The following is a 19,764-nucleotide window of genomic DNA, read 5'->3' as shown; positions in this document are numbered from 1 at the left end:
ACGTGAGTGCGAGAGGACGCAGCTTTTTAACAGTAGCCATGGGTGCGAGGGGGCGTCTTTTGCTTGCCGAAGGGGGGGAGGGGGGCTGCTCCTGTCAGGCCTGCTGCCGATTTTGTGCGTACAGAAGGCAGACAACGCAGACGACAATATTCCACTTCAAGTGATTTGTTGTCCAAGTAGATCCCAAAGAACTTTTCCAGACGTCGGCGGCTGCTTGAATGATTGTCAGCCAGGGGGGGGGGGGGAGAGGTAGGGGGTGGCATGTGCTGCAGGCTAGCAGGGGCGTAGACCTAGTCAAGAAGTGGGGGCTAATAAATAAGTATATGTCTTAGCCGTGCCCTGTCTAGAGTAGGGTGTCTGTTTATGTTTGATCTGTGCGCTTCACCTTGAAGCTTTCCTTGAGAAACTTGGCACAGATGAAATATATATATTGGCTGTAGTAGAAACGTGGGCCTAAGACTTACAGTTAAGCAAATTAGCTGGGATAAAGTAAAAGCAGGGGCGTAGATCTATGATCTTTGGCCAGGAAGTCGGAGTTTATTAATAGTATCCTAGTGGGAATGTCTAGCATAGGGTGTCCATTTATGTTTGTGCTGTGCGCTTTGCCTTGAGGTTTTCCTTGGGAAACTTGGGTGGAATAGGCTAACATTTAAGCAAATTAATTGGAGATATAGTAGGAGACCAAATAGCCAGCAGAAGCATATATCTGGGAAGAAATAGACTGGAGGAATATCGTCTGTCTATTCATATATGATCCGCCTTGGTGTGAATAAGGTATGGAAAACAGTTGAATCGTAGGATTAAAACACATAGCTGAGCACGATATTTATATATTTACATGTTGCACAGACAGAAATAGGTTACAGAGGCGTTAACTAAGCAAATGCTATATATACTTGTAACGAGGCTTATGTTTAGCATTGTCTGTCTATTTACGTCTGATCTAGTCAATACTATATGATATATATATATATATATACTATGCTAGAAGTTACCGATTATCGGAAACAAAGTCATACCGCGCAGACACTAGGAGGACGTACGTTGAAAACTTCTGTAGCTTTTATAGGTCCCGCGGTTTACAATTTGAACCAACTGCTTGCATTTAGGTTCGGTTCTGAATAAAACCAGATTTTTGGTGAAAATTCTGTAGATTATGCAATGATTGATCCAAGTTATTTAGGTTTTAACGCTGGGTCCTGAACCTAACTATTTAGGAGATACAACCAAGGTTAAGTCTGGCTTGCGGTGCGCCTATTTTTGGAGCAAATTAGTTTGGTTTAAGTTTCGGTTCGTGGCGTGAGTCGAAGCGGTTCGCAGCCTTGTTTTGCTCAGGATATTGGCAGAGGGACGCCTCTGCTGGCAAAACTCCTGTCTGGCAGTTACGCACGTAACGGCAAATTTACGCGTCTCTGAACTTTGACCCTCGCACAATGGCGCCGCCTGTGACCTTTGTGCGTGCGTTGACGCGTCTGCGCCACATCAAATTTTATGGATGCTGCTCGAATGTTGTTGTTTCTATTGTTGTTGTTGTTGTTGCCTTTGTTGCTGTGCTGTGTTTGTTTGTCACTTTTTATGCGAAATTAATTTAGAAAAGTTTTTCTTGGAATCAAAAAATGTGGGCAATTCACGTGTAGACGCCCACGGGGCCCGGCAAGGGGTTTCTTCTTCTTGTTTTTTTTTTTAAGCCCAGGGTTTTGTTAGTTTTTGTGGGCCTATGTTGTGCTTTGATAAGTGTATGTGTATACAGCTAATGCGGCTTAGAAAGCCGAAAAGGTCAGAGTGTAAAGAGATACTCGGCAAGTGAAAAGTTTTGATACCAAGTTACAAAAACAGAAAACAACAAAAATAAAAGTGTGGACAGTTTAGATAAAACTATTTATGGAGTGGCAGGTGTTAAGAGCTCGAGAAAAAAATTGTGGGTCAAAAGGTAGCAAAGGTATCAAAGATAAATACAAGAAATATGTCCAGAAGGTGTGCAGAAGATAAAGATTTTGTTGCATAAAGATTTAAACTTTTCACAACCTTTGTGAATCTTTTAAACTTATGATTCTCAAGGATTTTCAAGTTAGATATTCGAGACAAGATCAGAATAATTTTAAAATCTACAACAATTCAGCTCAAGTCAAACTTTATTAAACAAAAGAGTTCCAAGTTCTTGTTTTGAGACGTGTTTTCCTGATCCAAAAGATTCTTGTAAATTGCATTAACCTAAAAACCATTTGTTCCATTAATTCTGATATATCTTTTAAATTAACATTATGCTAGATGTATCTTTAAGCCAAATATATCTTAATCAAGTACTTGCATTCTAAGCTGTTCTGTGCCTTCGAGCATAGACGTTATGCGAAACTCTCCATGCAGCAGCTTTATGTGGCAGCTTGGTGAATGCCACAACGGAAATGCCCCTAGCCAAGAAGTGTCCCTACTGACAACTCAAATGACCCATTCGGTGGCCACAATTTGCCATCAGTTGCCACAGAGCAAACGGCAAGCGGCAAGCGGCAAATGGCGAAGACGAAGACGACAACAGCAAATGGCAATGGGGCATCGGCATCTGATAGATATAAAAACATCAACACGATGCCATCTACTCTATCCGTATTTGTATCTGTGAAATGTCTATCTGTATCTGTATCTGTATCTGTATCTGTGTGTGTATCTGTGTCTGTGCATCTGTATCTGTATCTTTTGTGTGTGGCTTTGCCTTTGGGTGCTGCATCTTCCGCCCAGTGCATTGAACTCCAGCTCGGATTCTACGTTGTAAATATCTTGTGCTCATGTATATCGACAATAATTACGACTGGGCTACGACTCGTAGATCGCAAGTCAAAGAAATTGCAAGATACTCTGATTGTTCTGCGGAAATGTATGGGCTGAGGGGCGTGGAAGGGGGAAGGGGGGGCTATCGCCATGACTGGACCTGGAAAGGCCGCAGACAATAATACAAATACACAGGCAAAGTGAGTAGAACGAAATGGAAAATGGAATCGAATCGAAGCGCATAAAATGAAATTGTTCCAAACGCACCCCGCACCCCGCCCCCCGTTTCGCACTCCCCTTTTGCCCACTTGCCCAACAAGCTGCGCGCCCAATACTCGTTCCTCTCCACACGTTCTGCGAGGTGAATGGACGCAAGGTGACGCGCCGTGGCGCAGTCGCTGTTTGCGTCGCTGCCGCTGCCGCAGTCGGCGTCAGTTGAATGTTGGCTTCATTTGCTGGATTTGCGCGCCAAAAACGTTCCCCTTTTCAGGAGTTGACTTTGTTTTGAGAGCGACAGCCGCAGAGAGCGAAACGTTGTGGATGTGAAACGTGGATGCCAAAGGGCCATAGGCATCGGCAACGGCATCGGCATCGGCATGGGCATGGGCATGGGCGTGGCAAACAACAACAACAAATACAAATAAAAATAAAAATAAAAATGAAAAAATACGAGACAGGAGCGCAGCCCAGACGCCAACTGCGCTGCCATTTACCATTACCACTTCGCATCGACGACTGCCCCTGGGCCTAAGCTAAGTCCAAGCCCCTCAGCCCGCTCAGCCCGCTCACCCAAAAAAAAACACATCAACAACAACAAGCGAAGCGTTTCAGAACTGCCGCTCCTTCAGTTTTGTGTTTGTCTTGCGAGTTTTGCTTTGATCCCCTTATTCTGTCTGGCTGGCTGGCTGGCATTCCCGTTCGCAATTTGCTTTTGTTTTTGTGCCCATTGCCATTGCATGCACTTCGCCCGCCACAGACAGAGCCATGTTATTGCCCTGTCGTTGTATTCGCATTCGCATTCGCATTCGCATTCGCATATTCTACCCCCTCTCCCGCTCCATACTCCATCAGCGTCGTCGTCGTCGTCGTTTGCTGGCTTTGTTTACAAGCATTTGATGGACCACTAACGTCGCATTGAAGCTCCCCTCCGCATCGCATTCTGCAGAATGCGCGCGTTTTTCTTGCTGCTTGCTGCCCTTTTTCTCTGTGCTTTTCGTTGTTTTTTTCTTGTTTTGTTGTTTTTGTTGTTGTTTGCCTTGCTTTTCGCCCCGCGTCTGCCGCTGGCGAATTATGACAGCAAAACGTGTTGCGTGGCGCAAAAACAAATGGCGAGAAAATTGTAATTCTCTTGCTCGCTGCTCGTTTTCTTCTTCCTCTTCCTCCATTTCCCTCACAAGTCTCTGACAGTTGCCAATTCCCATACTCATTGCCATTCGCTTGATTTTTATTAGTTGTACTTTATTGAATTCGTCGATTGAATGAATTGCTCAATGAGCGCTTCCCCGCACACCCCTCTCCGGCTCTAGCAGCAGCCGTCCTCCCACCAAACTCCACACAGGCAGCAATTGTTGGGATTCGCACTCAAGTGAAATGGGAACAAAATGAAAATGAATTACATACATACATACATCTTTATATGAATGTTTGTTTGTGTCGCTTATAAATGATTATATTTGCTCTTGTTAATAAATAATTATAGAGCATATCCTTTCTTTCAATTCCCCAAACTATATCAACTCAATAATTCCAATCTCGAACGATTATTGCTGTAGGACCTACATATGTATGTGACATAACTCCCGTTGGAAGCATGCCTTCTAAGTATTGAACTACATAAAATTAGTTTATACTCAATTATACATATATGTATATACATATGTATGTAGTTATTGGTACCCGCGTTGTTCCCTTCCAAACGTTACATAGTTCTTCACAAAATTAATCCTTTGCAAGGTAATAAATATCCAACAAAATTACGGTAGATATAAAATATGCATTTATACATATGTATGTATGTATGTATGTACATATGCATTGAGTAATAAACAGTAATATTCTATGGTATGTATGTGTGTATAAGTATATATAACATTTTCCAGTGCACGCATACCTGTTCAAGAAATACTCTTTTTTAACTCTCATTCTTTCTTTTCCTCTCTCTTAGTTTCTCACTCTCACTGCATGTGTATTATTTTCAATCGCGCGCCAATTTGTTGTTAGTGTGCAAGCTCAGCACCAATAATTGTTAAATATTCAAAATTAAAGAACGCGCGGAGCCCCGATATTTAATATATTTTTAATTAAACCAACTTAATGAGCAAACGATTTTGAAGAGGACACATCCGATCGAAAGGTCAGACGCGCACAGACTAAATAGCCCAAAAAAAGCACTCACCTACGCTAAGCCTGCATTCACATTAACTATGAGAGTGAAGAGCACGCAGCTATTAAAACTCCTGCGCTCTCAACTAAGATAACGGGATCAAAAGCATTGCGACTAATCGCGTGGACGCAGCGAACATTTGGATTAGCTCGCTCATTTTAACTCTCCCCACTACTCGCTCTCAGCTGCACTTGCAGCCTGCCATTGAGTTATTGGGTAATAAGACTTATTACTCTCCACTTATTGCTCGATGGCAGCCTGCAATGCGTAAATATAACGGCATCAATAGCAACAATGCCGAAAAAGTGTGTGAGGGGAATGAAGAAAGTTTAGCTAAATGTAATATCAGTCACAGTGTCCACTCTGCGGGCAAATAATCTCAGCAGGTGACGAAGTCTGTGCAATTGCGCTTGATTATTATGTTTTAACTTATTTTTAATCAAATATTTAATCGATTATTCTCCGACAATTTTTATGATATTGTGGTCCAAGTAAGTTTAACAATCTAGAAAATTAATCAAATTTTGAATGAAAGAAAGAAATTTCCGACAGACTGTTCATATGGCAGCTATGTATGTATATGAAAAGTGAATGAATGGTACGAAATTGTCATTGTGGATATATGTAAAAGGCGTACAACGGCTGAGTTAAATGACGATATCTATACAGCTGAGCGGCTTTTATGCATGAAATCGGACAGAAGGGCTTGACCAGAACGACTCATCTATTGGTACTGATCCAGAATATATATATGTACTCGGTATGGAGTCGGAGATGTCTTCTAACTGAAACTATGTAGCTTAAACTCTGCGGATAGTTTTTTTTCGCTTAAGTTCTTAGTTATAAATATTTTCAAAAAAATGTTCTATTAGAAAAAGTACTAGAATTTCATTTTGAATAATTAAAGATTTTCCTTCGCATTCTTAGTTTTAAATGTTTTCCAATTTATTTTCCATTAGAAAAAGGGCTGGAAGTTCATTTTGAATAATTTAAGATTTTCCCTTTTCGCATTTGGCAAGCCACAAATTTTTCAATATAGTTTAATACGAACTCTCTAAAATCGTTGGCTATTATATCTATATTATATGGTTAACACATTCAACGATATTAAAAAGAAATATTTGTGTATTTCGAATAAGACTCCAACGAATTGAAAATACATGCTACAAGAATTTCGGTATTTCAAACATTTCGCAATGGGACGACATTTTCTCCGATACTTTTTAAAAGCCCGACTTCAGAATCTGAAGCTAAGATAACTCCAACTCAAAAACACCTATGAGCAACGCCTGGTGGAGCAACAACCCTCATCCGAATTCGATTCCGAATCATCCAGAGCATCGCAGATCTCTTGCGCGGTTCTCGGCCGACTTGTCGATGCTGGGCACTTGGATGCCTTCCGGCAGCCGGAGGAACTGTTGAGTAAATTATCCTCAAATCCGGAGGTCGCTAGTTCGATGCTGCCGTAAAGCCGCTTCGAGCCGTTGTTCTGCAATTGTACGGCCCGATTCATCATGGTGTTCAGCTTGATGTTCTCCTGGTTCAGGCAGATGCGGAGACGCTTGTATTCCGCCTTGTCGTTGCGGGTTTGACAGGGTTTATCTCTCAGCTCGTAGGAGCGTTCCTTCAGATCGTTTATAACTCCGTTCTGGCTGTCGATCTGTTTCATCAAGTCGATATATTCCCGATACATGCGCTCCTCCACCTCGTTGTCTTCGCTCTCCTCGTCGAGCAGCTCGAAGGGATCTTCTTCGGTCTCGTCCACATTATCCTCATCAACCGCCTCCTCTTCTAGGGCCGCTTCATCGGCTCCTTTTTCGGCGTCCTCTGCTGCTGCCTCATCCGCCTCTTCTTCCTCTTCCGCAGGAGCTCTTTCCTCTTCATCTGCCATTCAGTTTGTTGAAATTTTGATTTGTCACAAAACTAGTCAAATTTGTAAATAAATTTCCAAAATGTTTGAGAGATAAACAAGTGAGTGGGATGATGTCTTGGCACTAGCTCCAGACGTCGCTTTGCCTTAAATAATGATGCGGGGTTCCAGAAGAAAGAATCTTGAGCTCGATTGGCATTCCATTCGTTATCTAAACCAAGTTTGACAAAACTAACAAGGGGCTTACATAACACATATACACAAAATTGGATTGGTTCTAGAATCAAAACTGTAGATATCGATACTTAATACTGGAATATCTGGGGAAAAACAGATCAGATTTTTAAATTTCGTATCTTTTCGGATTCGTAAAGACCACGACTGTCCGCTTCTAAATTTTTACTGAATTTGACAAGGAACAATTTTAAGCAAATTGGTCCCAATAGACTATCAAAAGGAAATGAATCTCTAATTTCGGGCCCTATTGAAGCGATTAATAGTCACTCAAAGTTCATAGAGACCTAATGTTTATTTACTTCTAATTTTTGACACGCCTAAGATAAAATCCACACGTATTGCCTTTCCACTTCCACGCAGCGCAATGGATTTCCCCAAAATCGGTGAATCACCTTAAGTTGGATTTTATGTAAGAACCGATTATTGTGACTTATAAAAATGGAATATGTTTCGGTTTCGATTGAAAGCTTCAATTGAAAGTAAATTGTATTAAAGTTTTTATGTATGCTTCTTCTGCAAATATCCAGAAAGCACTCTGAATGCATTTGGCTGATGTCATCGTGAGTTTCATTGCGGGCAACGGCGACTGCTTACATTGTGTCCACATTTTCGCTCGCATTTGATGCGGCTCACGCCCCAACGCCCCCGAGTCCTGTGATGACGCCCCATAAATACATGTGCCGCCATAATGTCTGAGCCCATAAAAATCCGACTCTGTCGTCGTCAAAGCTAAAGCCAAAGCTAAAGCTCCTGGAATCGTTGCTCACAGGTATCCTTTATTATGGGGAATACTCGTAAAGTGCTTAAGTGCCATAAGGGAGCTCCAGCTCCTGCTCCTGCTGCTGCTCCTGCTCCTGCTCCTGCTCCTACTGCTGCTCCTGCTGGCTGTTGCTTCGGGCGAATGCACTTAATGCCAAATTAAATGCACTGCCAGGGCAAGGGAGGGAGAGGGGGTAGGGGCTTGTCGTGTGGCAGCCATGAAAACCGCTTTATGATTAATGCGCAGCAGAGTCGAGAGTTATGCGCCTTGGAGCGTAATCCGCTGGCATCAGCAGCAGAAATCACAGTGCCAATAAAAGCGTTAGGCAACACTGGGCCAAGGGCTCGCCTAGATGAGGGAATGGGAATGGGGATGGGAACAGTGGGAACAGTGGGTTGGGCCTGCCTCATTTTGGAGCGCAACAGCTGCAATAAAACATAAATTTCTGACTCTGTCGAAAGGAAACGGAAATGCGTGCATTAACAACTAGCTGCAAAGAGGACAGCCTAGCAGGGGGAGAGGGGTGGGGGGGAGGTGGTGAAGGGGGGTCGGTTGCCAACTGTCGAGAGTGTCGACTATCGGCGAGGGTTGGGCGGTTCGGGTAATGTTGAAAACCACTTAACTACCACTTGCCTGCCACGCTTATGGCCCAGTTAGCTGTGTGTGTGTGTGTGTGTGTGTGTGAGATAGTTTTCCCGCATTCCAAGCGAGCTAATTTTTGGCATATTTCCCGCAGCCATTTGCAGTGTGTCCCTGAGTGCGACAGTTGGATTAGCTTAGCTGCTGCTGCTGCTGCTCCTTCCCCCAAAAAATTGCACGACCCTCTCGCCGAGATTTAGCCCTGACACAAATCTGACCCCAGTTCTTGGCAACATCCAATGACAGCCAAGGACAACCGACAAGAGAGCGGGCGGCATTCGCGGCAGCATCATTTGCCTGAGGGAACTGACTAAATGGAGCTGTCCCCCTGCTCCGCCCCCCCACTCCGCCCACCTGCCAGGCCCTGCCTCAATTCGTTTTCGATTTGGCGCAGATTACGTATACGACATGTTAAACGCCTTAAAGACTTTAACATGCAAAATCAAATATAATTTGAGCAAACTTTCATTTGCAAGCTGTGCAAATACACACACACACAGAGATTTGCTCACACACACACGTACACACACACTCACACACACATGCACACACATATGCTTTGTTCACACATGCCCATAAGTTTCTCAGGATCTTTGCGCTTCTCTCTTTGGCCTGCAAGTTGCATGCAACTTTTTGTATACACTTCGTAGAGGGTATAACAATATTGTCACGGAATTTGTAACGTCTAGAGGCAGATGTCTGCGACCCTTTAAAGTATATATGTAGATAGATAGATAGATAGATAGATGGATAGATAGACATATAGATCTTGATCAGTATCAACAGTCGAAATAGGTATGTTTCTTTGTCCCTCTATCTGTTTCTAGGGAAAGTCTAAAAGCTATAGATTTTGTGCTCTGCTCTGTCTGCCTTTTGCAAGAAGCAAACCAGCCGAATCGGACCACTATAACATATAGCGGCCATAGGAATAATCGTTTGAAAATTAAGTTTTTATATGTTAAACGTATATATTTTTCAAGATATCTTGACCAAACATCGCTTTGGCAAAGTTTAACTCTAATCCTAACACATGAACCACATCAAATATACGATATCATATATTTTATCATATATCAGATCATACCATATCATATATCAGATCATATAATATCATATCATATTATATGGTATCAAATTATTTCATATCAGATCATATATCATATATACCATATCACGTATACTATACCATATAGCAGGTAGACTCATTCGACAAATGAATTCTTTTTGTGGAAAACCATTCTGTTTTTCAAGCTTTACTGACCAAACTCAACAATATTGAGCTATAGCGTGCTGTCAATCTATCTGCAAAAGAATTTCCAGTCGAACTACTTTTATAATATATCTAGAAGGTAAGGAAAATATGTCTAGAAGGGTATTTTATTTTCGGCTTGCAAATGTCAGTCATTCTTTCATGTGCTTTCAAGTTTGTGTTCGCCCTGCTCCCTTTTGAGCCCATTTTTTTTTGCTGTTTGTTGTTGTTGTTGTTGTTGCTGTTGTTGTTGTCAGCCTCGTTGCAACTGGCGCATTTGTTTTGTTTGCTATTGTTGCTCTGGAGGAGCGCTTTGTTTATGCTGCTGCTGCTAAAAAAGCATAAAATGATTTCATTAAAAAAGTTGTAAACTTTTTCATTTAATTTAACTGCAAACATCTTTTGGGCCGCCGCCGCCGCCGCCTGTATCTGTGTGCGCCTTCTCTCTCTCTGTGCAATTCGTTTTGCCAGTTTTTCAGGCTATCTGGGCATTTGTATGCCAAGCAGTTAGGGCGTGCCACGCCCCCGTTGAATACTTTATTCGATAGTGGCTCATATTATACGCGAATTGAATTGCGAATGGAAAACTGAGCTGAAACTGAGTTTCAATTAAACTTTTGCCCCTTTTCAATTTATTGCAAATGTTGTTGGGCCCCTCCAAGCCCCTCGAAGCCCCTCCCCCCTCCCCCTACCCCTACCCCATCCGCCCAGCCCATTTACCTTAAGTTGGCCGCCTTTTTGTCGCACGAAAGTCCTTCAAAAACTGTTTGTTGGCATAATAGTTGTAAACTTTTGTTGTTATTTATTGATGATGGATTGAACGACAGTCAACGCCCAGCGACTCCTACTTAATATGCCACGGAAACTTTTTCTTTCAATTTAATTAAATATGCAAATTTATGCCCGAAAGCGAGCGCCACAAATTGCAGGCATTTATTCTCTATTTAGCTGCACAAATAATACTAAACGACTGACTAAAATACCAAAGGATTAAAATAATGTTTAAATGGATTTAAAAAAAAAATTATAGAGTTTAGTTTATGTATTAGCATAACTTGGGCAAAATCAATTAAAATGGCGTTCATATAAATCGAACACATTTTATGGTGATGAACAATGGTTCAGAAGGTATATAAATTAATAAGGAATTTAATAACAAACATATTTATTGATTTGGTAAAATTTTGAGTTATTTGCAAGATTTTTTCTTCAGCATTTTTACGATATTCGGATTTAAAAAAATTTAGAAAATTAAAAAAAGGTATGCGATGCTTATAAAAAAACATTTAAAAGCCCTCGAACAAGAAGTGGTTAAATAACATCTATGAAAACACGATTTAGTGATAGACTTTCAAGCTGAATCCTGCCAAGAATTGGTATGTTATATACTTGAAGATGTAAGCCTTATCTGTAACTATAACGAACTATATTAAGTCAGGTATAAGGTATATAGCTCTATAGTAAACATTTTGAAAATTTAGCTATTGTATATAAGAAAGGTTTTTTGACATTCTTAATATATCCAAACTGAAAACTCAACAGTTATGAGCTTTAATATATCTGATAGATCGCCTCAAATCGATATGCTATATACAAAGAAAGTACGTCAAGTATATCAATAACTATAACTAACTATATCAGGGGTGGTATAAGGTATATGATCTGTAGAAAAACTATTTTAAGAAATTCAGTTCATGTATAAGAACGGTTTTTTGATCTTCTTGATATATCCTCCAATAAATAAGTCAGAGGTTTGATATAAAAAAGGTCGCTTGGCTTTATTATATAGCTACTATAGGTAGAATATTTCGGAAATAAAGCCTTCTTATTTATATATCTGCTCTCTTCTATAGCATATTATTTACATTATTATATGATATTATATATATATGTATATGTTATTATGAGCTATTCCCTAATGAAGTAATTATTTCTTGTTTATTTTCAGGCAATCATCAGCCAGCTGAGCGTTTGTTTAATTAAGTCATTAAATTGCTTGAAAAGAGGCGAGGCAAGGGGTCGGGGGCTTGGCTGTGGGGTGTTGCAAACATCGGTCCGCGTGTTATCTCCCATATTATCACCAACTAAAACATTATCCGACTAATCAAGAACAACTCTCGCACTGCAATTACGCTGACTTGCAGCGCGGGCATAATTCAATTATGGCCACAATGCATGAAGCCAACTCCGACTTTGCAGCTGCCACGCCCCACGCCCCACGTCAAACGCCCTACCAAGCGACCCTCGACTGGTCGACGCGCTGGCAAAGCCGGTCGGAGGCACGCGTGCTGGCACAACATGTCGTATTAGTAATATTTAAACACAAAAGCTCAGCAAATGTTGACATGCGTCGCCATTAGCCGAGCGATGCATTGTGGCACGCATGTAGCCTGCCTGAGTGTGTGTGTGTGTGTGTGTCGTTCTGTGGGCGTGGTCGGGGGGGGCAAAATTCAATTTTCACATAAAACAGAGGCAACGCCGTCGACCCGACCCTATAATAACAACAATAATAATCTGCTTAGAAGCCAGCGATGCGCAAGTGAAGAAATGCGTTGTAATTCCAAAGTTCGCCGCCATCAAATGGGAAACAGGCAACAATATTGCAGCATATGCTGGTGGCAGCAACGGTGGCAGCAATGGCAGCGGTGCCACATTAAGCCACACAGTGGCTTGCATGCCAAGAATGTGGCTGCAAATATAAATATCTATGTATAAGAATCTCTCATGTTCTCCCTCTCTCACTCTCCCTCTGTATGGGTGTGTGTGTGTGTGTGTATGAAATGTGTCATGTTGACAGCGTGGAAATGTCACTCATGCGGCGTCGTAATGAGTTTTGCCAACATCGAATATACCAACCCCTAGTCAAAGTCCCAACAGCCAACAACCAACAGCCAACCTCCACCCCACTCGCTTCCCCCTTTACCCACCTTTCAACCAACCTTTAAAACTTCGCAATGCAGCTTTCGGCCACGAGGCGTATTTGCAATGAGCCACAGACTGTGAGTCAAGCAAGTCGCAACAGTCTTCCAGCACAATGGCATCATTCATATCCACAACTGTACTCTGAACTAGGCTTTACTTATTAGACAAGCTACTCAAGCACTGAAATTATATCCTTAAACAAATGTTTGTGCTGATTGGATGATTGATCAATTAGAGGCCTGATTGACTGACTGGCTGATTAGCTGTCTAACTGGCTGACTGAATGATAGATTGACTAACAAATAGAGTAACTGAGTGACATACTGAATGACTGATTGAGTGCCTTACTGTTAGACTGACAGATAGTTTGACTTATTAACTGAATGACTGCCTGACTGATTGATCTACTAACTGGCTGATTGATCAAATGAATGACTGATTGACTGACATACTGATGTACTGACTAATTGTTTTACTGACTTACTAAATGACTGCCTGATCGATTGACTTATTGATTGACCGACTGACTGATTGATTGACTTACAAAATGATTGGCTGACTAGCTGTCTGGATGACTGATTGACTGACATACTGAATTACTGACTAACTGACTTAATGAATGAGTGACTGATTAAATCACATACTGAAAGATTGACTGACTGACTGAATGTCGAGCGGACTTACAGACTAAATGGCAGTCTGACAGACTAACTGACTGAATGACTGATTGATTGATTGACTTACAAAATGGTTCACTGACGGACTGACTGACTTGTCAAGTGATTGATAAATAAATGACTGACTGATTGATTAACCGACTGACTAACCGATTGCCGATCATCGTACAGCCCAGTCTGTTAGAGCTAGAAATAAGTTCTCACAGTAGTTGGTATGAGTGATTGATTGATTGATTGCCTGACTGACGCACTAGCTTGTTGATAAGCTGTCTAACCAACTGCATGATTCACTTATTAACTAGCTAATTGAATGTTCGACTGCTGTCTGACGATTGATTGACTGATTAATTACCAAGGCACAGCCCAAGCTATAAGTGCTAAGAAGCTGATATTCTCATTGCAGTTACCTTTAATAAACATCAAAAAGGGGGTGTTGAAAATTTCTTGCACATGTAGGTAAACGTTTGTTAATCTAGTTATTGATCCGATTGGCTAAAAACTTAACTTTAGTCATTATCCCCTCTGATAGTTAATTAAAAGTAATTTTTAAAGAACGAATATCTTAAGTTTCTAGCACTTCTTTCGGAAAAGCCGGAAGCTAGTTTTTAATTAAAGGTATCTTACTGTAAAATCTAAATTGCTGAGACTTTGCTCACAACTTAAATGCATACTAGAGTTTATATCTGTATCTACCCACTAATTGGGATAGTTATATCATGCACATTCCCTTCAAGCTTCCAACAATGACTTATTATTCCAAGCAGAGCACACACCTTCACTTGATATATATATATATATATATATATACCATAAGGAAAAGGCCTTCATAATCAACTTTAGAATTGCTTATCAAGGCCCAATGCGACTGTCACATGGCACATATAACTACAATATAGATTCTATATGTACTCTGCTGTCCTGATATTCCTATCCCAACTGTCAGGCAAGCGGGGCGGCATTTGTGGGAATGCATCTCGGGGAGCTGGCAACGGGTTGCGATTGGTGTTGGGCACGAGTTTGGGGGCTGTGTTTGCCAGAGCGAGACGATAGTTGGCCCGCACGAGGCTAGGCAAAGAATAAATTTGCCTTTTGGCCACCAAAGTTGTGTGTGCCCACGCCCACGCCCACGCCCACGCCCATGCCGACGACAAGGCTCAAGAGTCAACAATGGAATGTCAGTAACGCCCACAACCCAAACTAAAACACACACTAACACACACACACACACTTGCACACACATCTATGACAATGGACGTAGCCGGAAGCTAGAGACGGAGAAGTTGACGTCGACGTAGACGACGACGTTGACGTTGACGTTGGCAGCTGCCAGCGACTGCGGCTGCGACTGCCGTAGAATTTCCATTGTAGTAGAATTTCACAATAATTGCAATGCAGTTGCTATTGCAGCACGTGGCACACACACATCTATATATATATAGATATACGTATATATGTATACGTGTGGCACTATATGGAGCGTAGTATGCTCTATATACACTTTGCCTTTTTCGGTCATGTTGCCGGAGCGGGATGGCAACAGCGAGAGAGAGAGAGAGAGAGCGAGAAAGAGAGTGCAGCACAAATATCGATCGAGTTAAATGAATTTAGGTCAGCCCAAGCGGGCCACGCCTACAGCCCACAAAGCCAACCCCCAGGGCTTGTGTGTGCATCTCATACACACACACACACACACACACACACACACACACACACACACACACACACACACACACACATGCACAAGGGGCGGAGGAAAATGGAAAATGTCAGCCGCTACTCACGTAACTTATTTTAATTCAAATCAAATAGGGAAAACTTGATTGAAATGGAGGCGGCTGCAGCTATTGATAGTGTCTAATGGGGTGAGAGAACGTTCCCGCACACACGCGCGCAGCATTTCAAAAAGAAATGTACATATAACAAAAGTGCAGCATACCAACCCCCAAGACCCCCCCTCCCCCCCCCCCCCGCTTTCCCGTTCCATACAATGCCCACCCCTCGGTTTGGCCATGCCAAACACGCGCCATCAACATGTGCATTTTATGAGCCCACTGTCAAAGTCGAAAGAGACGCGTTGACGAATACAAGTTCATGTCTTGGGAATTCCTCTGCCCACACGCAGCACCCCGCCCCCACCCCCTTCTCTCTCTGCCCAGCAGCAATGTATCCCCAATCACCGAAGCATAGTGTATCCAACTAATTTAACGTTTTATGACACAGAGCCTACGTGCTGCGACGGAGCATGGGAACAAATGGTTAAATCATAGACCCCAAGTACAGAAATACATTGAGTAGGCAATAAGAGGAAGAGGGGGAGAGAGCGAGAGGGAGAGAGAAAGAGGGAGATGCGTGTCGCAGAGTGTCACGTGTGGTCCATAAAAAATAGAACTCACATTGCATTTTATTGGAAGATTTTCACGCGGAATATTGAAAAGTGACTCGACCCAGCTGCATAGACAATTATGCACTATATTTAAAGGAAATTAAAAAGAAAGACGAGGTGTACACACTTAAGAAGAAGAAGAAGAATGAGGTATATTTAAATTTAAGCCCAAATAGCATTCCAAGCATTGTGCTTCGTTTTTGATCTCCAAAGCAACAACCTCTTGAAGATCTCCAGCCTTTAAATATCTGAAAACTTGTTAAAAGATTCACAGAACTCAAATTTACAAGAATTGATTTTAGTTTAATTTGCATAAGATGAAATATAAGATTTGAATATGCATCCCTATCCTTATAGGGTAAGTTCTTGTCAAACACACCCTACTCAAGTATTCTCACAGCTTTTTAATGTGTTTTCGCTGTTAACTAGAAAGGGTTAACGAGACCCTGCAGCGCACTTATCCATTTACGATAACAGCCACAAAACTCAGGAGAAAGTTGAAGTTGAAGTTGCCAACATAATCGAAAACTCGAAGTTGTTGTCCAGCCCTCCCTCAAGCACAAAACTGAGCCCACCCACATTTACGGTACTGTCCCCCAAAAAGTTTCGGAGCCCAACAGAAATTCAAGTGCAGTTACAATATTTTGGATGGACTACAACGAAACGCCCTGATATGTCACTGCTGAAGGATAAAGTTTTTCTATGTTTTTCATTTTTATGCCCTGTACAGAGTCAGCTTGGGCAAATGGGGTAGGCAGTTTTGGGCAGATGTATGTTACAGGCAGAAGAAAGCAGATGCGAGGCCTCAAAGTAGAGCCGAGTCAATATAGTTTTTAATACATTCTCCAAATGCGGAAAAAGTTTATCTTTATTTTCGATAGATTCTCTCATTTTAATTATATCGATAAAAATCGATTTGGAGACTTAGTTTTCAAAGCATAGCCCGAAGATTCTAAGAAAAAGGTAAGTAAACTCGAAGAAAATGAGAAAATCACATTTTCTTCTTTAGCAGATTCCAATAATTTTCTTGTTTTTAAACGAAGTTTCTCACATCTAGAAAAAATGTCGCTACAACATAAATTTTAGAATACATTTTTTGTACAATCAAGAAAATTTTGCTGTTAATGTCTTATTTCTTAAATTTACAAATCTATATTCTAAAAATTTGTTGAGTGTAGGTCTTCGTGTAGTTTATGCAGATTAAAGATATTATATTTTTTAGAGCTAAGTTCCAAATCTCCATAAATTTTCCTAAGTTACTTAATTTTAAAGAAAAATTTTTGCGCTATGGTATACATGTGATTAAGGATGGCATATTGAAGGCCTGCAAATTTCAAAAAGATCGGACTTAAAGTTCCGAAGTTAGGCAAGAATGCATTACCTATAGCTAGTGAGGGAGAAGAAAGGAAGAAGAAGCACAGCCGCTGCGTGAAGAGCGCAGCTTGCGGCTTGCATGCTTGTGTGTGTGTGAGTCTTTGTAGTAGGAATCAATCTGTCTTTGTTATAAGCCCCGGTTCAAAGCTGCATGGAGGGTAACTCCTAGTCGTGCACTCCCAGCTAGCGCACTTTGACGTGTTTTGACTTTTGCCTTGCTAGTTAGAGCTGGCTCAATGGGAAGTTGAGCAGGTGCTTAAGTTTTGTTTTAGCTTTTTCCTTTTTTTTTTCGGCTACTTAATAACTTTTTAATTGCTGTGCATGTGGCATCGATTTTTAAATGCAGCTCCATTAATAATAGAGCGACAGTTGGGGGTGCTGCTCGACTTTCTAGGTTTGGCTAGACTCGGGTGTGGGTCGAGCATTTGCATTTCTCCGTGGAATATTTGTCAGCGCAGCCATCTCCGCCCAGCTGGACGGCTAATTATGCACTCGATGCCAGGTGCGACTCATCAGACACGCCCATACGCACTGACAGGCTGCGCCCTTAACAGATGAGCGCTAACTGGGTTAACGATAAATAAGAAATGAGCGCGAGTCCCAGTTTCCAACAAGTAGCCATCGGCCACAGGGCCAGCTCGGTGCAAGCGCCCCCAACTGCCCCAGTTACAGCGGACAACAGGCCATGATCTACTACCACAATTGCGATTCCTATCCGCTCTCGCCGTCGCCGTCGCTGTTGCCTTCGCAGTCGCCTTCGCCGTCGCAGTCTCCGTCGCCGTCGCCGTCGCAGTTGCAGTTGCAGTCACAGCGAACGCTGCAGTCGACGTCGTCGCGCTTACTACGTGCCCCTCGACGTCGTCGTCGTCGTCGTCGTCGTCGTCTCAATTGCAGCGCAATAACAAGCAAAAATATTTGTCCTCGGATTACCGAAGATTAAATACCCTTGCAGACAGAAGGCAGACAAAGGCAATCAGGAACAACTTACAACCCCAACAGACATAAAGCTTACAGTTTTGCAGTTATGTGAAAAACCCTGAAATGCTGCGTTTTATGAAAATTTCTTGGAAAACAACATAATTTGCCATACAAAAACTCATTTTCGACTTGCTCAAATTTGCCTCATATGTAAGCTGCATAGCTTATTTAGGAAATTCCTGGGTTTGGTCAAGAAATTTTGAAACAAACAAACAAATCGTTCTTATAAGAACTTAACAACTATATAAGAACAGTCCGATGTTGATAGGATTTTGCATATATGGTAAAATAACAGCTGAGTTAGGTATAGATAGATTGATAGTGTTCCCAAACCAAAAGCGACTTTTCGACTGATCGTTTATATTGCATGCAACTACCCAATTTTAGACTAAACGTTCCTATGGCTCGTAATTCTTGTCCACTCAAGAGAGGGAATGGGTATGGGAAATCTGCCTAATAGGAGCTTACCTTTACCTTGACTGCAATCCTAAGAAAACAATATCGAGTGCCCTCTATTGATATAGATAGTATTTAATGGAGCTTCTGCCTAAAGCAGCTTTATGCTTATTAAAGACTTAACATGTTGCTGTTACAAACCCCTTGACAAATTGTTGATACTCGGAGGGGCTGTCAGGCTGGCGCCACGATTGCATTTACGTTACGTTTGCGAGTACAACTCGACGTAGAGCCAGCTGCAACAGCAACAACAGCAACAGCAACAATAACAACAACAAACGACCCGCCAAACGAGGCGACGACCCATCGAGCTGCCCAACCTGTAACCAGTTCGCCACCTCGTCGCTCGTCGCTCGTCGCACGTCGCTCGGCTTTGGCGCTCGTCGCAGCCGATGCGAATTAAGTTTGGATTTGGGTTTGGGGTTTCGGGTTAGTCGCCAGCCCACTGAGCTGGGGCTCAGAGAGCACCGCCTACCTCGGGGCCGGGCAGCCGCCCGCCCTGACGCCCTACTTTGGCTGGCTGGCAAGGTTCGGCCTTGGCGCTCAACACTGACCCGCTTTTTCACTCGGTGTGTGTGTGCGCCTGTGTGTGTGTGTGTGAGTGTGGGCTTGTGTGTGTGTGGCATGTGCAGCTTATGGCGCATATTTCCCTGGCTCTCCGTCGCTTTCGGCTGTTGCATTTCAAATGCGTCGATTGCTGCGAGTTGCATTTCAAATTTCACAAAATTCAACAACAAAATTTTACGCTCAATTTGCGTTCCCGAAACACGCGGCGTATGCGCAACATTTAGTGTCGCTTGGGGCACAAATCATAAAATCCTTATGAATATTCAAATTCTTTAAATGCTGTTAAATCATAAAAAAAAAAGGAATTCCGATTCTGAAATGGCAATAAATATTGCAAGTTTGTTTTTGTTTGGGTTTGTTTTCACAAAGTTTTGCGAACAAACTTGGGAAGTTAGATTACCACAAACAAAATTTGGAGAAACTAAATTTTGGGTAAAATATTTTAAAAAAATTAAAAACAACTGGAATAGCAGACTAGGTGGGCTAGTAAAATGAATAAAAAAAGT

The 19,764-nt window shown here is 42.0% G+C and overlaps 1 protein-coding gene and 1 long non-coding RNA gene across 8 annotated transcripts in view; both read right to left on the bottom strand.

Moving 5' to 3' along the window:
* LOC135435559 (uncharacterized) overlaps nucleotides 1-19,764 on the bottom strand; it is a 173,453-nt gene that overhangs the window by 32,277 nt on the left and 121,412 nt on the right. The window contains exon 1 of one of the 7 annotated variants that reach the window (XR_010437384.1): nucleotides 4,874-5,117. The exons of the other annotated variants lie outside the window; for them this stretch is intronic. This is a non-coding gene — a long non-coding RNA (uncharacterized LOC135435559). Of the gene's footprint in view, nucleotides 1-4,873; nucleotides 5,118-19,764 lie in introns of those variants that run through there. 7 annotated transcript variants of the gene reach the window in all.
* Nucleotides 6,254-7,141, bottom strand: LOC135435561 (glutamic acid-rich protein). Its single transcript, XM_064692690.1, has one exon. The coding sequence runs from the start codon at nucleotides 7,035-7,037 to the stop codon at nucleotides 6,423-6,425; it is 615 nt and encodes a 204-aa protein (XP_064548760.1). The 5' UTR covers nucleotides 7,038-7,141; the 3' UTR covers nucleotides 6,254-6,422.

This window comes from Drosophila montana, unplaced genomic scaffold (genome assembly GCF_035044405.1).
Source record: "Drosophila montana isolate Dmon_TW-CO22-7 unplaced genomic scaffold, ASM3504440v1 contig_3633_1, whole genome shotgun sequence".
Taxonomy (NCBI): Eukaryota; Metazoa; Arthropoda; class Insecta; order Diptera; family Drosophilidae; genus Drosophila; species Drosophila montana.
This window is presented reverse-complemented; position numbering and strand designations above follow the sequence as displayed.

What these genes read in the sequence shown, in the direction of transcription:
- LOC135435561 (XM_064692690.1), bottom strand. Translation starts at nt 7,037, where the DNA reads ATGGCAGATGAAGAGGAAAGAGCTCCTGCGGAAGAGGAAGAAGAGGCG.